This window comes from Papilio machaon, chromosome 7, assembly GCF_912999745.1.
Source record: "Papilio machaon chromosome 7, ilPapMach1.1, whole genome shotgun sequence".
NCBI lineage: Eukaryota > Metazoa > Arthropoda > Insecta > Lepidoptera > Papilionidae > Papilio > Papilio machaon.
The window spans coordinates 466,763-480,401 of record NC_059992.1 but is presented as its reverse complement, the minus strand read 5'-3'; the positions used below and the strand labels follow the sequence as shown (position 1 = coordinate 480,401).

Sequence of the window (13,639 nt, the reverse complement as noted above, 5' to 3'; positions counted from 1 at the left end):
GCTTATCCTGGTTCGACTCTATATAAGTCCAGGAAACAAAAAAAAATCCAATACTCAAAATATTAATTTAATGGGCCAATAGCTTTAATACTGAGTGAGTTAATGAGCAAGTCTGACCTAGATATAAATTAATTCTAATCCATTGGTGTCATAGAACTATATCTTACAATTTAGAAATATTAAAAAGTACGTTCCAATTTTTTATTAAATCTAATTAAATTTATTTGTGCTATCCAAATAAAATTTTACAATTTTAGTTATAATTTAATGGAAAACTACATCTATAGTTGGCACGTTATCAAAAGTATAGGAAACTAGTTAGTATTAACAGATAATACTTGAATACTTTTTTATTAGTTAATGCACAAAGCAATAAAATAATAAACGACGTGTTCTCATCTGACCTAGTTGCAATGTTCTTATCATTACCTAATATTATTTTTCTTTCATTTGAAAATAGTCATACAGCAACAAAGTTTTTGGAATACTTTTGAGTTGCCAAGCAGAGATATGAAATGAACAGATAGACACATGTTTCCACAGGATTGTTTGTTCAGTATAAACTCAAAGTTATAATATATAACCAATTACAATGCCATTTTGGGCCAGATATAGCTGTCTTAAATACAAAAGCTATGTAGTTTAACATTAATATTTCATCCCTTGTTCTTTTCCCACTCATCGCCATTTTCATTTTCATATTGTTAAAAATATAAACTGACTTAAATGGTACCACAACCAAACATCTTAACTAATAGTGAACACAAACAATATTTTAAGCAGCCTGGAAACATTACATAAATAAATTAACCAGCTCACTACTACAAAAATATTGTGCACTGTACATCGAGATATCAACCTTTGATTTCCCTTTAAATCTAATATTAACTCTATTCTATATTTTTACTCAGTCGCTTTATCACTCTATTAATGTCTAAATTTCCGTTTTATGTATTATCTTGACGACGTCGTCAGATATCGTTAGCGTCTCCTACGTAACCTTCATCGGGACTTTCTGAACAAATATCAGATGCACATTTAGCATTAGACACCTGTGGTAGGGGCTTAAGAACACTTTCACTACTGTCCACTGGAATTCTGGCGTCAGTAGTCTGCGTATCTACACATCGCGTCTCCACCTGGTAGCATCTACCGGGAGCTTCGGCCACGCCCATCGGAACCATTACAGCACATGTGCCTTTCGGACTTACCCAAGAAGTGCATGGTTCTTGATTACAACATGGTACAGGTTCAGTTTTGTATCCCTCAGGCGGCGACGGAACAAATTCCTCGTTATAATACACTGTACCATTTCCTACAAATGCTATTTGCCTATTTCTTGGTACCGGATAACCATCGAGAGTTCGTCTCACATTATTTGCATTAAATACTTCGAAATTAGCACAAGTTGGAGCATTGGTGTTGAATTCATTATCCTTAGCAAATTTGCATGCCAGCTTTTGACCCTTAGGTCTATTGTGTGGCAATGTCTGATAAAAGGGTCCGATTACAGAATAATTTGACATAATTGGAGTACGACAAGGGTGTTTTGGAAGACCGTAATCGTAAGGATAGCCTTCGCTGTCTAAAAAGCATCCGGGATTTAAATGTACGTCAGCGGAGTGTTGATATAAAGCATTTTGGGGCATATTCATGCCGTTTATATTCTGTTGATCTTGCCAAGTTACTTGTCGGGGCGCTGCAGTTGCTGTAAACGCAGTTTCCTCTTCAAAGGCATCATTCGCTGTTTGTGTTTTATAAACAGACATTGCCGCATTCTCATTTTGCGTGTTGTTAGCGACGGTTTCTGCATCACTAATGAGGTCAGGATTTCTGTCGGCAAAACCTTTCATGTTATTGCTTTGATACGTATCGCTAGATTCATAATTACGGTTTGACTGCACAGTGTAATGTAAAGCGTGATGGGAATGAGCATTTACTATTAAACTTCCGTTATTCTTGGGTAAAGATCCATTATTTCTACTTGAAGGTAACATTTGATTACATAATGCTACGTCTTTACCACTCTCTTTCTTCTTCCTGCTTCTTGTGTCTGTCTTGAATTTTAAAAGTACTACTGCTATAATTGCTATCAATAACACTATAATTACAAACACCACCGTGATAATAACTACCAGGTGTCTGTGTGGAAATGTTACCACAATAACAACAGGTTCTTCTTTAACGAGAACTTTTAAGGTGTAGTTTTCTCTAGCTCGTCCGGCTGAGTTTTCTGCAATACATGAGTATGTTCCGTTATCATCACTACCTATGTTATATATGTATAATTCACTTTTCTTGTCCTCGTTCCCAGTCTCTGCGTAGAAAACATGATGTGGATCTGTAGAATAAGTGGAATAGTTACGTATTATTTGACCTTGGTACAGCCAATGTATTTTCGCTTCGGGCACTGCCTTAACGATACATTCGAGTGTGACATTGTTGCCAGACATAGTTTCAATAAACATTGATGAAGGTGTCAATTTTGGTAAACATGCCAAATCAAATCTGGCGATACTTGTGATAGTACGATTTTTTAACCGCTCTGGTAGTGAACAAATCGGTTCTATAACATGAGGCATGTTAAAATTTAACAACCATTTGTGCAAATCTCTTATGTGGCAGTCGCAGTTCCAATTATTATTGTACAAGTCAATACCTCGTAATGTATCTGGAAAGATATTTTCACCTTGAATATTCGATAGCCTGTTACCATTTAACCTTAACCATTCTAAATGTTTCAGTCCAGAAAATGCTTCTATTTCTACGGTTTCAATTTTACAACCTATCATTTCTAGAGTATTCAAATAGGACAAATGTTGGAAACAATGCGTTCTTATAACTGTTATAGGATTATTGTTCATAGACAGTCTCATTAGAGTTGGAAAATAAATAAAATTCGGTGACGGTATCACTGTGAGATAATTATTTGACAAATCTAGTTCCACTAAGTTAGCGAGGCCTTTAAATGCATGATTGTCTATCTTTTGCAAACGACATCTTTGTAAATAAATTTTTTGCAAGTCTAGCAATCCGAGTTTGTGAAATGTTTCCTTTTGCAAAATTTGCAGATCGTTTCCTGTGAAATCCAAGACTTGCGTTTCGGAGTCTAACGAGTAGGGTATTGATTTTAAGTCTTTTTCCGTGCACTCAACGTATCTTTTGCCATTCTTCCATTTGCAGACGCATTGCGACGGACACGCTATTGCCGGGAGTAGGATACAAGTCGTGCACAGGGCTATGAGCCTCACGTCTACGGAACGTTTGAGCTTCATCTTGCCTCAAGGCATACGTATCCTAATAAAAACAGCGACCATTATCTGAAACAAAAAAAAAACATAACGGTTAATAATATTCGAGGTTTCAAAAGGGTGTCTAATATTATCAATAACCTCGATTTAGATTTAAGAATTAAAAAGACAACGAGAAAGTTTTAATGAATTTAACTTGTTTTTGAAGACGTTACAAGAAATATATAAATAACGAAATGCAGACCATATGTGTCGAATAGCTCTGTATATGAAACGTTTACGTAATGAAACAATATGTGAGTTGATATTGGTCTTCAATATTCTTTGTAAGTTCCTTAGCATTGCTTCTTTCAGCGAAAGCTTAAATAATGTATACCGCAATACATTATTTATGCGAACCGAAGCCGAGCGGTTCGGCTGTTTCATATTACCTTGCCGTGTTTGTTGTGTTTTGTTACTTTTTGGGTCACTGATACCGCACACGAGGGTCGCACATGAAAAGCAATATGTTTTCAACTTATTTTTAAATGAAACTTCAAACACGTAATTAAAAATACTAGTTTAAATAATGTCGGTACATTGATTAGGTTTACGAACACTTCGGCGTATCATCTGAGACAGATAGCGTGACATTTTCTGACGCGCAGTGGAAACCCATGGTAATTGTTATTTACGGCTAAAGATTATATTAAAAACAACAATAGAAGACGACAGCAACATACTCATTAAGAACACGAATATCTAATAGACAAAAACTTACAATTATCGTAAAAAAAATTAAATTCTCATTTTTAGCAGTGGTAGATCAAAAACAATATTTGTTGGGTGCACGAATAGGCTGGGTCCACCGGTGCAATACTAACACCACACAAAATACAGGTGTGAAGTAGATATAATTCCGCATATCGTTTGATGAATGTGCGTGTTGGATGCCTAATTTTAGTCCACGGTTCTTTTCCACTCTTTTCTTATAAGGATATGATGGGAAGGGGTAGTGGATTAGACGAAGGAGGAGAAATTTCATCGTTCTGTGCGTCCCTTCATCTGTCGATTAAAGGTAGATAACGCATCAAACACATGGGCAGCAGTCGCTACATTATTTCGGCGAATTCAAGCGGCTGCTTGCTCCTTTGCCATCTTGTTTTGTTATAAAAATGGTAAGATGAGCTATAAAGCTAGAGATAAATTTTGAAGCGATTTACAACGTGCCCTGCGGTGAAGGAAATGCATCGCAAGAAAGCAAGCGGGGCCAAGATTAATTTTAATCAATTGCTCGCGGCTGCCAGCGCCGCGCCGTGACTCGCCAAGCTTCCCCACGATCATAATGAGACTGACGTTTTATCATATTTTTAAATTAACTACCTTTATATATAAAAGGTTCATTTTTAGACTCAAAAATTTATATTGTGATAATTATTTTTGGAAACTAAGGGTTCCTATAACCGTGTTCGATATCAATATGATATTTTTAGCGGAGTACTGAAGTAAGTTTTAACCTATGCTGATGAGATAACTATTATAATAATATTCTTATTTAAATATTCAGTAAAATGTTAAATAAAAAAAAATTATATGTGATTAGATATGTATGCATTTCATGTATTATTTTATTACTAATCACTAGAGGTCTGTACGAGTCGGTAAACTTTAAACTTTGCTTGAGATAAACATTATTTTTATTTTGTGCGAATATATGCACGTCCCAAAAAACATTCAAGCTATTTGTCGTTCACGCAGGACTACGCTCATCGATTAGTCTTCACACGTAACCTGTTAATCCAGGATAATAAAACGGCACTCGATTACCAGAACGAATGGAATATCCATCGACCTTTTTAATTATAAATAAAATGGCCCGACCCAGATGCCCTACGAAATATTGCACTGGTGAAAATGGGCAGTTAATTTAAAACCCCGTTTGTCCGCTTTCAGTCTCAGCTAAATGATTGGATGTGTGAATACGATCGCAACGAAACGGATTATTCGTTTACCAATCTTTTTCATTCAGTTGTGACTTTTTTTTAATCGTGTTAAATTACGGTGAAGAGCGTTGTTTCAATCAGTTTAACTTTTCCAACCTTTAATTTAACTACTTAAAAGTAAAGATTAATTATTAATATTTCACTTTAATAATGGGTAATGCCACATGAATATAAAGGTGATGCCACACGTACCACATATCGTTTTAATTAGTACTATAGCTCTAGAGAGGCACCCAATTGACTTCTGATTCCTTCAATTTTTGTTGTGCATTAGTATTACTATTTACTCGCAGAATTAAGGTCAATAGAGTTAGGTTGTTCTATTGTTAGAACAATACCGCAGAATAATGTATTAGCTTAATTAATACATATAAAAATCTAAAACAAGCATAATTCACTTAAATGTATTTCATAAATATACAGTAATATGTTTATTTAACACATGAGTAACCTTCTGTTTGGACAACTTGAGATAACTTACGTAGAAAATTGTATTATACATATATCTTTGGGTAGGAACACCTATTGGAATTATGCCAAGATGAACATTAAGAAATTCTGAGCCGTAAAATCGCGAAACATTTATTTTCAATATCTATATTTATATTTCATGTCACATTATTGAAAAAAACAGTGGAATAATGTTTACGAGTAACAAAAAACTTATTAAAATAAAGAAAGTTCATCCATGCATAAAAAACTAAAACGAATGCCAATAAAATTTATGGCTAAGGAATCTCGAGTCACGAATTAGGCTTAATAAATTCGAGTTTCCATGAAACATTCCGTCGAATGAGAGTCGATAAGTCAAAGCCGTCGGGGAGCCGCCGAGCGAGGCCGCCAACTCGCTGGATTGGCTCGAATTCGTCTTCGTTTCAGCAAGCACCCCGATGGGTAATTCAAACTTTACCAACTTTCTAAGGAGCATCATTGAACATTCAAAGTTACCTGCGGAAGGAACTTATCTTTTGAATTTTAATACCTTAAACTAGTTTGTGACGTTTTTTTTATTAAAAAAACATGATAATAATTTCATCCATAAAATTCGTAATAACCTCCAAATTGTGAAATATTTCTATGTATCAGTTACGATGAAATCACGCTATTCTTTTGAAGATAGATCACTAAGCTCTTAGACTATTAATTTAAAATCCCTGCACAAGGAAACATCAATCTTTTGTTTCAGTCGATTGTTAAAATAATCAAACCATTTCCCCCTATTGCTTTCTAATGATTCCAACTGTTAACGAAAATAACGTAAACAAATTATATCCATATTGTAAAAACATATGGTTGGAATAAATGTTTATTTACAGATTATTTTCGATTTCAACTAAACATACAAATAACAGAGTTATATTATTATCACGGAGAAAAAGATCGATGAGTTTTGTATACCCCAAGTTAGGTCAAATTTTAGGATATGTTTGCCTCACATTTGTTTAGAATCCCAGATTTTATCTGTATAACTTACTTAGTCTTGTTTATAAACAACTTCGAAACAGATGCCGAACTGGTTTTAAGTCCTTCTGTCAGAAGATAAATTTCTACAAAGTTCAAGCTCCTTCAGACGCTGGAAAATATTGTGAAATTGAAATATTTTTCTTGTATAAAGCCGCCTGCACAACTAACTGTGTGTGTAAGCAAAGGTTTTTGTCGTCAAATATCCTGCCTGCGTCTTCCCTTTATTTCCTTTCTGTTTGACTGCAGACTTCGTTATTGTGATTTTACTTGCTAATCCGACGGTCCGCAAACCTTATTTGTGCGATTTTATTCAGCGCAAGATACAAACTTTGTTTTTTTCTGCTATTTTCTCCGTCGTACTGTTTCTATTAAGTTTAAAAGGATATTTTTTTCCGTTCCCTTTTAGCAAGTTTTAACGAATAGTTTTCCTTGCAGTATTTCCTTTCGACGTTGAGTCAATATAATTAGGAGAAAAGTTCATTGTTTATTCAATTACTTTGCTACATTGTTAGTATATAGGATTGAACTTTTACTATAAAACAAACGTTGTATAACACTCACATAAATTAATTGATATTAATCCAATCTATAAATCCATCATTCATGAGTATTATTCCCTTAGCGCTTAAAATAATTCTTATTCATTCATCCAACGCTCAACAAACAACACTGCACGTTGAAAAAGCGTCGCGTTTTAAAAACGCTCTAAGAACAGATACATTGAAATGATTTTGTTCTATTTCAACGTTTTTTAACGCGCTATAAAAATAGTCGTGGGCGAATGAGAGGTTAGGAATATACGAACACAGACTATAGCGCAAATCGCAACTTCTCGATGGCTTGTTAAATATTAAGTGTAAATCAGTACAGACATGGTACTGTGAGTTAGAGCTCTATTTATATGCAAGAGCTGTATCTCAACCCCACAGTCGCTTGTCGTCGCTGCTTGGATAAACAACTCAGCTAATTTCGTTCTCTGTCTGCTCCTATTTGAACTTGCTGTTTGCATATTATATATGCTTTATTTCTATGGATATTATTTGAAGCATCGCTTTAATATGTTGGTCATCTAAAAACAGTACCATCCGTGATTTGTGTTGTCATGAGCATCGTTTTTCGTATACTGAACTTATTTTTTAAAGCATTTTCATAAACTCTTCGGAAGTATTACATAATTGTGAAATAAAGAAGATCCTTAACCCCATTATAACTAAGGACGTCAAGGCACACGGCGGGACGTCCTTTTGTTGTCGATGTCCCGTAAATGAGGAAGAACCATTTTGCTTCCTTCATTATCCCTTCGTCAAAGCGATGAATAATTTGTCTTTACGTACAATTTTAATAGAGAAGCCTCAGAATCTTCATTACGTGTTGCTGCTATAGATTATATCAATTGTACATCACCAGAAATCATGGTCAAGTCAAGACGTAAAAATAAGGAATAATATTAGAAATAATGCTAACTATGGTACTTAGAGTTCAATCTTACCGTGTATTTTTGTGACAAGACGTAAGCATAATATTTTACACAATTGTGGGTGACACCTGTTTTATTACATATCGTTGACAATATTTAAGGAGAATTTTAGGGATGAAAACATATTGAAATTAAAATCGTGCAATATTACTAATAAACTAAATATGAAAAAGCTACACTCCTCATATATTAATTCTGTGTCGACACCGACAAGTGTCGAGTCCATCAGGGGCCCCTCCTCAAACTAGTCGGTGCTGACACAGGATTAACACGTGACTGTGACCGTTTTCATATTTAGTTTATAATATGAACTAGCGATCCGCTTCGGATTTTCCCGGGTCACAAAGGATTTAGGTCTTCTCTCTATTTGTCAGAATCATATACTGCAAAAGGCAATATGTTTGGATAAGGATTAATATTAAAAATCAAAAGAATAGTGCCGCAAATAACTCATACATTATTTTTATATAGCTCCAACGGTTTAGCCTACATAAGGCAAAAAAGGCAAATTTTAAGGCGTTTAGAAATAGGCACAGAAACCCTCCGGAATAAATAACCTACATGATGGTAAAACCGTGAAAAAAAAAAGGTCACGAAAAGTGACTTTGTTTTATAAGATTTTTAGATTGTCAATATGACATTTGTCAGTGGAGGTAAGATTTTGCAAAACAAAACTAGACTTTAGCTAATTTTATCTAACGTTAAATGGTCCGCGTAGCTTGGTACTACGAAACACGTTGTATGGCTTACATTTTGTCAAATAAATATAAAAAAGTTCAAAATACCTCTTATGATACGCAGCTGCGATTTATGACACATTTATTTTGTACCAATGATTTAATAAATACGGTCCAGGGAACTTAAAACATTTTATTACGTGCCATGTATTTGTTGAAATTAATTAAAAGAACCGTGGCTACGAAGTTCATAGAGCTTTAGTCGAATATTAAATTTAATGCTTCGGTAAATATTTTTGTGGAGTGCTCTTTTTCACGTTTTTCAGGTAACGAACAGCGCTTTAAACAGGCTCGTTCTCTGCTAAGCGTGCAAATGGGACATGTGAATTATTTCATTTTCGTGCTTCCCTCCCAACGAGGTTATGAATTACACATGCTTTATTCTGTGTCTCTATTAACATTTTTAAAACAAAGTCATACTTTATGCGATGATCATGTATTCTGAAATTGTATTATAAAGTTTAACGCCTTTATACTTGTATGAATTATATAGATATAGCTGTTATTCGTAAATCTACACAACTCATCCCTGCAATCCAGAGGGGTAGGCAGAGATCACCTCCATTTGGTGTAGCCAAACAAACCTTCTAACCTATTTCTTCCGAAATAGCGAAAAGTGGATTACGGAAGACAGAACATGACGGATGGCGAGCCACGTCGTCGTCATTTTCTCCCGGGAATTAACACATATCTTGGAAATTTCTTTTCGCTAATATGTGCGGATTGCATCACTATGTTTTCCTTCACCGTAAGAACGTCGGATAAATTTACATATGTATATCGAAAAAAACACATTGATACATGGCGGGATTCCAACCCAGGACTTGCAGATTGTAAGTCCAGTGCTTAACCCCTGAGCCACCAATTCATACCATATTCATAAATCTATTGAGGTGAAAAAATTACCTTACAAGAGCTGAAAAAAATTGTTTTTGAAAAGGAAACATAAATTTTCACTTAGGCTTAAAAATGGCAGCTAAAAAGTTTTGCACTCTAAGATGTACTTCGAAGTTTTATAACTGGTTTTTCAGTAACTGTTAATTCTTGGCATAAATTCTGAGATTTTATTTAAAGTTCTTCAAATTCAAAGAACGAATATGAAATTTCTTAAAACACTTGCTGATATTTTTTTATGTCGGAAACGAATGGACTTGCCACTAAGCATCCACCAATATGAACGTTCGCCTCCGTGTTATTTGCATACAGGGTCAGTCCGCCGCTGCCGTCCGCTGCGGCCTGGCCAAACATCATAATTCGAAATGGCGCCTGTCCAATTCATAAATCCCCTTCCAATGTGTGACTAAGCTTCCGAACTCTACCGAGTAAATATAAATTTACGGAATCGAAATCTATTTGTACAGTTCTTCGATTTCTTTTTTATAACGAGATTATTCTACAATATGAAGTAATGAATTATGCTTTAACAATCTAAAGGTATATACACTAGAGCATTTTCTCAAACATTTCTATGTAATGTAACGATCTTACATATGGTATAATACAGATAAAAGTATAGTTTCCAAAGCACGTCTGGTTCGTGAAAGGGCGATACACTAGAACATATCATAGAGCGTTTCGTTGTTCTGTTAGAAGTAAATGCTCTAGTCTACACCCACCTTTACAAAAATTATGCCGTTATATCCTTCTTATTGTTACGTCCAGTCTTAAAAAATTGTCCATAAATTCAAACCATATTAACACATTATACTAATATCTAAACCATTAAATGAGAAGCTAAAAACTAAAGTCATGAACGATCATTCCCAGAAAGTTCAATAAAACGGTCTTATACTAGCTGCTGGAATACGTTGGCGGATAACAAAAAAAACGTATCAGCAAACACATTGCATGTTGGAGCCAAACGATAGAGGGCGTGCGAAAAATATTCAACTCAATTACACTCCAATCGTAATCCTTTGCAAAGGGGTCGATGTTTGCAGGCAATGGACACGCGTCCCCTTCCCTTCTCTCTGCCCGCACGTGGCTGTAAACTGGAACATTAGAACAAAAAGCCCGAGAATTGTGTCCCACTATTATGACACCACTAGACTCTAAGCTCTTTACCAAATGACCCTTGAAATTGATGCATTTTAATACCCTGGCGCGAAAAGGAGGGCGTTTGGTAATCATGCACTTACGCCCCTAGTACTTCTGATAAAAGCGCATATTAACAATTGAAAATTGCACACCTTAAATCAGCTATTTATAATGAAAAAATTAATTTTAAAATGTTTTCAGGAGATTGATACTTTTTTCCAAAACATAAAAAGAAAAACTTCAAAATGAGAGCATAAAAGTAGACCAAAGTATCACGTAACGAAACAATAGGAAACCTCTCGTAGACCACTCTTAATATTTCAAATATTCAGCTATTCTAAACTATTCAGATTATAGCTAATGGTAGTTTACCACAAAGACATAAAGAAGATTATTTTACTAAACTAAATCGCCTCACCGATGTCATCTACTGTAAATGATAGACTCAAAAACTAATATAGTAAACTCACATCCATACATCTTTGAGAATAGTTGAATTTAACGATGTAGATTTATTCGTAAAAAAAATTAGCTGTTGATTTTTCATAGAGATTATTAAAAAATCCGCAAATATCGTTGCAATAATGCAAAGTTAAGCTTCGTCTATTATTGTTAAACCAACGAGCTCGTGAAATTTAAGTTGAACCGATATATAAAGCATCAAACGATAGTCAATTGTAACACAACAGAGCGTCGGTGGCTCAGGGGTTTAAGCACTTGACTTGCAATCTGCAGGTCCTGGGTTCGAATCCCGCCATGTACCAATGTGTTTTTCGATTTTCGATTCACATATGTACATTTATCCGACGTTCTTACGGTGAAGGAAAACATCGTGATGCAACCTGCACATATCTGAGAAGAAATTCAATGATATGTGTGAAGTCAACCAACCCGCACTTGGCCAGCGTGGTTGACTATGGCCTAGTCACCCCTAACTTGGGGTAGGCTCCAAGCCCCTCGGTGGGGATGTATAGTGAGCTGATGATGATGATTGTTTCATTACGGTTGAAAACGTTCCGAAATTTTGGGTTTACAAAAGTTAACATGAGTTACATAATTTAACGATATGAACACTTTGTAAATGTAAACATGTATTCTATTAAAGTGAAACATAATTGTAGTGTCCATTAAAAGCTATTAATTATTACTGAGTAGTATTTAAGCTGTAACATGACACTTGTAAAGCACAATTAAGCTGACGTGAACATTTATGACAAATGTATTAATGTGTTAAAAATAAAGTTATAATTACACATTACTTGTTCAGAAAACACAAATTGTAATAACTTTACTTAACTAAAATAAACACTGAAATAATCACGCTTTATATAAGTAGTACATCCTACAGTAAATACTTTTACTTTTAAAACACAACTTTGACAAATTAACTTTTCTAACTACAGAACAAAAAAATAAAAACAAAAGGCATATTGTACCATTTAAATATATATTTCAATTGATTATAGAAGTAAAAATAATTTCCAACTTCACGCCTTGCGCTCTCTCAAATTAGCGCAATATAATTAACGAAATGAGTTCTCTAAAACAATAGGAAAAAGTAAACTCACAATAAAGCATCGCGATGAATCCACTTAAAAAAATCCCAGTTGTAAATACATTCACAATAATTATTCCCAAAATATCACTTGCGACACTTGCACACAAACACGCTACATTCGAAAAAGCACTCGAAGCACTTGTTTTTCGAGTATTCTGTAGGCAACCATTTGTGTTGGCACTGGAGGGGCCGGGGAGCAAGACGACAGTCTGCGGCGGGGGTTGAAGTTGACTGAAGGGGTGTGCGGGTCGAGCGGAGTGCGGGACGTGGGGTGCGCGCCCCGCGCAGGCGGCCGGCGAGCCCCTGAACCGCTATCGGACGCAACTTTATTTTTCTGTATTCGAATTGCCCACTTATCTCTGCTGATGCAGACTGTACAATGTAAAGGCACAATTAGAATGTCGTCGCCGTTGCTGACTTGATTGAATTTAAAAAAAATACAAAAAGAATTTGCAACGTTCACCGTTTGCATTGTGCGCCGAGCTCGAGTTTACAATGTATATTGATGTTCTGAGGATTCATTGTGACAGTGTTGTTTATTTTTACTAACGTAAAATTGATTTTTTTATTTAAAAGTAAGCAAACTATAATAAGTGCATCGTGGCTCAGGGTTTAAGCACTTGACTTGTAATCTACAGGTCCTGGGTTCGAATCCCGCCATGTACATTCGATTTACAATATAGTACATTTATCCGACGTTCTTACGGTGAAGGAAAACATCGTGATGCAACCTCCACATATCTAAGAAAAAATTCAAAGATATGTGTGAAGTCAACCAACCCGCACTTGACCAGCGTGGTTAACTATGGCCTAGTCACCCCTAACTCGAGCTCTTCGGTGGGGACGTATAGTGGGCTGATGATGATGATGATGATGATGATGAAACTACAATGATATTCGCGTTGGAGACTTTATTGATAAGTGCTAATATTAAAGTCGTACCGTCATCGGAATTCCGATCAAGAAAACTTATCTATATTAAATATCATCTTTCAAAAAATCTTAATGTTAATCTCATTAGATAAACTTCTTAATTGTCATTAGAAGAGTTCTTGTTTCAAGTTCGATCAAAGTGTCTCAGCGGAGACGCAGCAGTCGCTCGGGGAAAGGCTTTTAAAACTTACTCTTGATCT

At 35.2% G+C, this 13,639-nt stretch overlaps 1 protein-coding gene across 1 annotated transcript; it reads right to left on the bottom strand.

Moving 5' to 3' along the window:
* Positions 1-608: 608 nt before the first annotated feature.
* Positions 609-12,712, bottom strand: LOC106712702. The gene is made up of 2 exons (XM_014505339.2): positions 12,517-12,712; positions 609-3,320 (listed from the first exon to the last, which is right to left on the bottom strand). The coding sequence occupies exon 2, from the start codon at positions 3,273-3,275 to the stop codon at positions 972-974; it is 2,304 nt and encodes a 767-aa protein (XP_014360825.2). The 5' UTR covers positions 3,276-3,320; positions 12,517-12,712; the 3' UTR covers positions 609-971.
* Between the last annotated feature and the right edge of the window lie 927 nt (positions 12,713-13,639).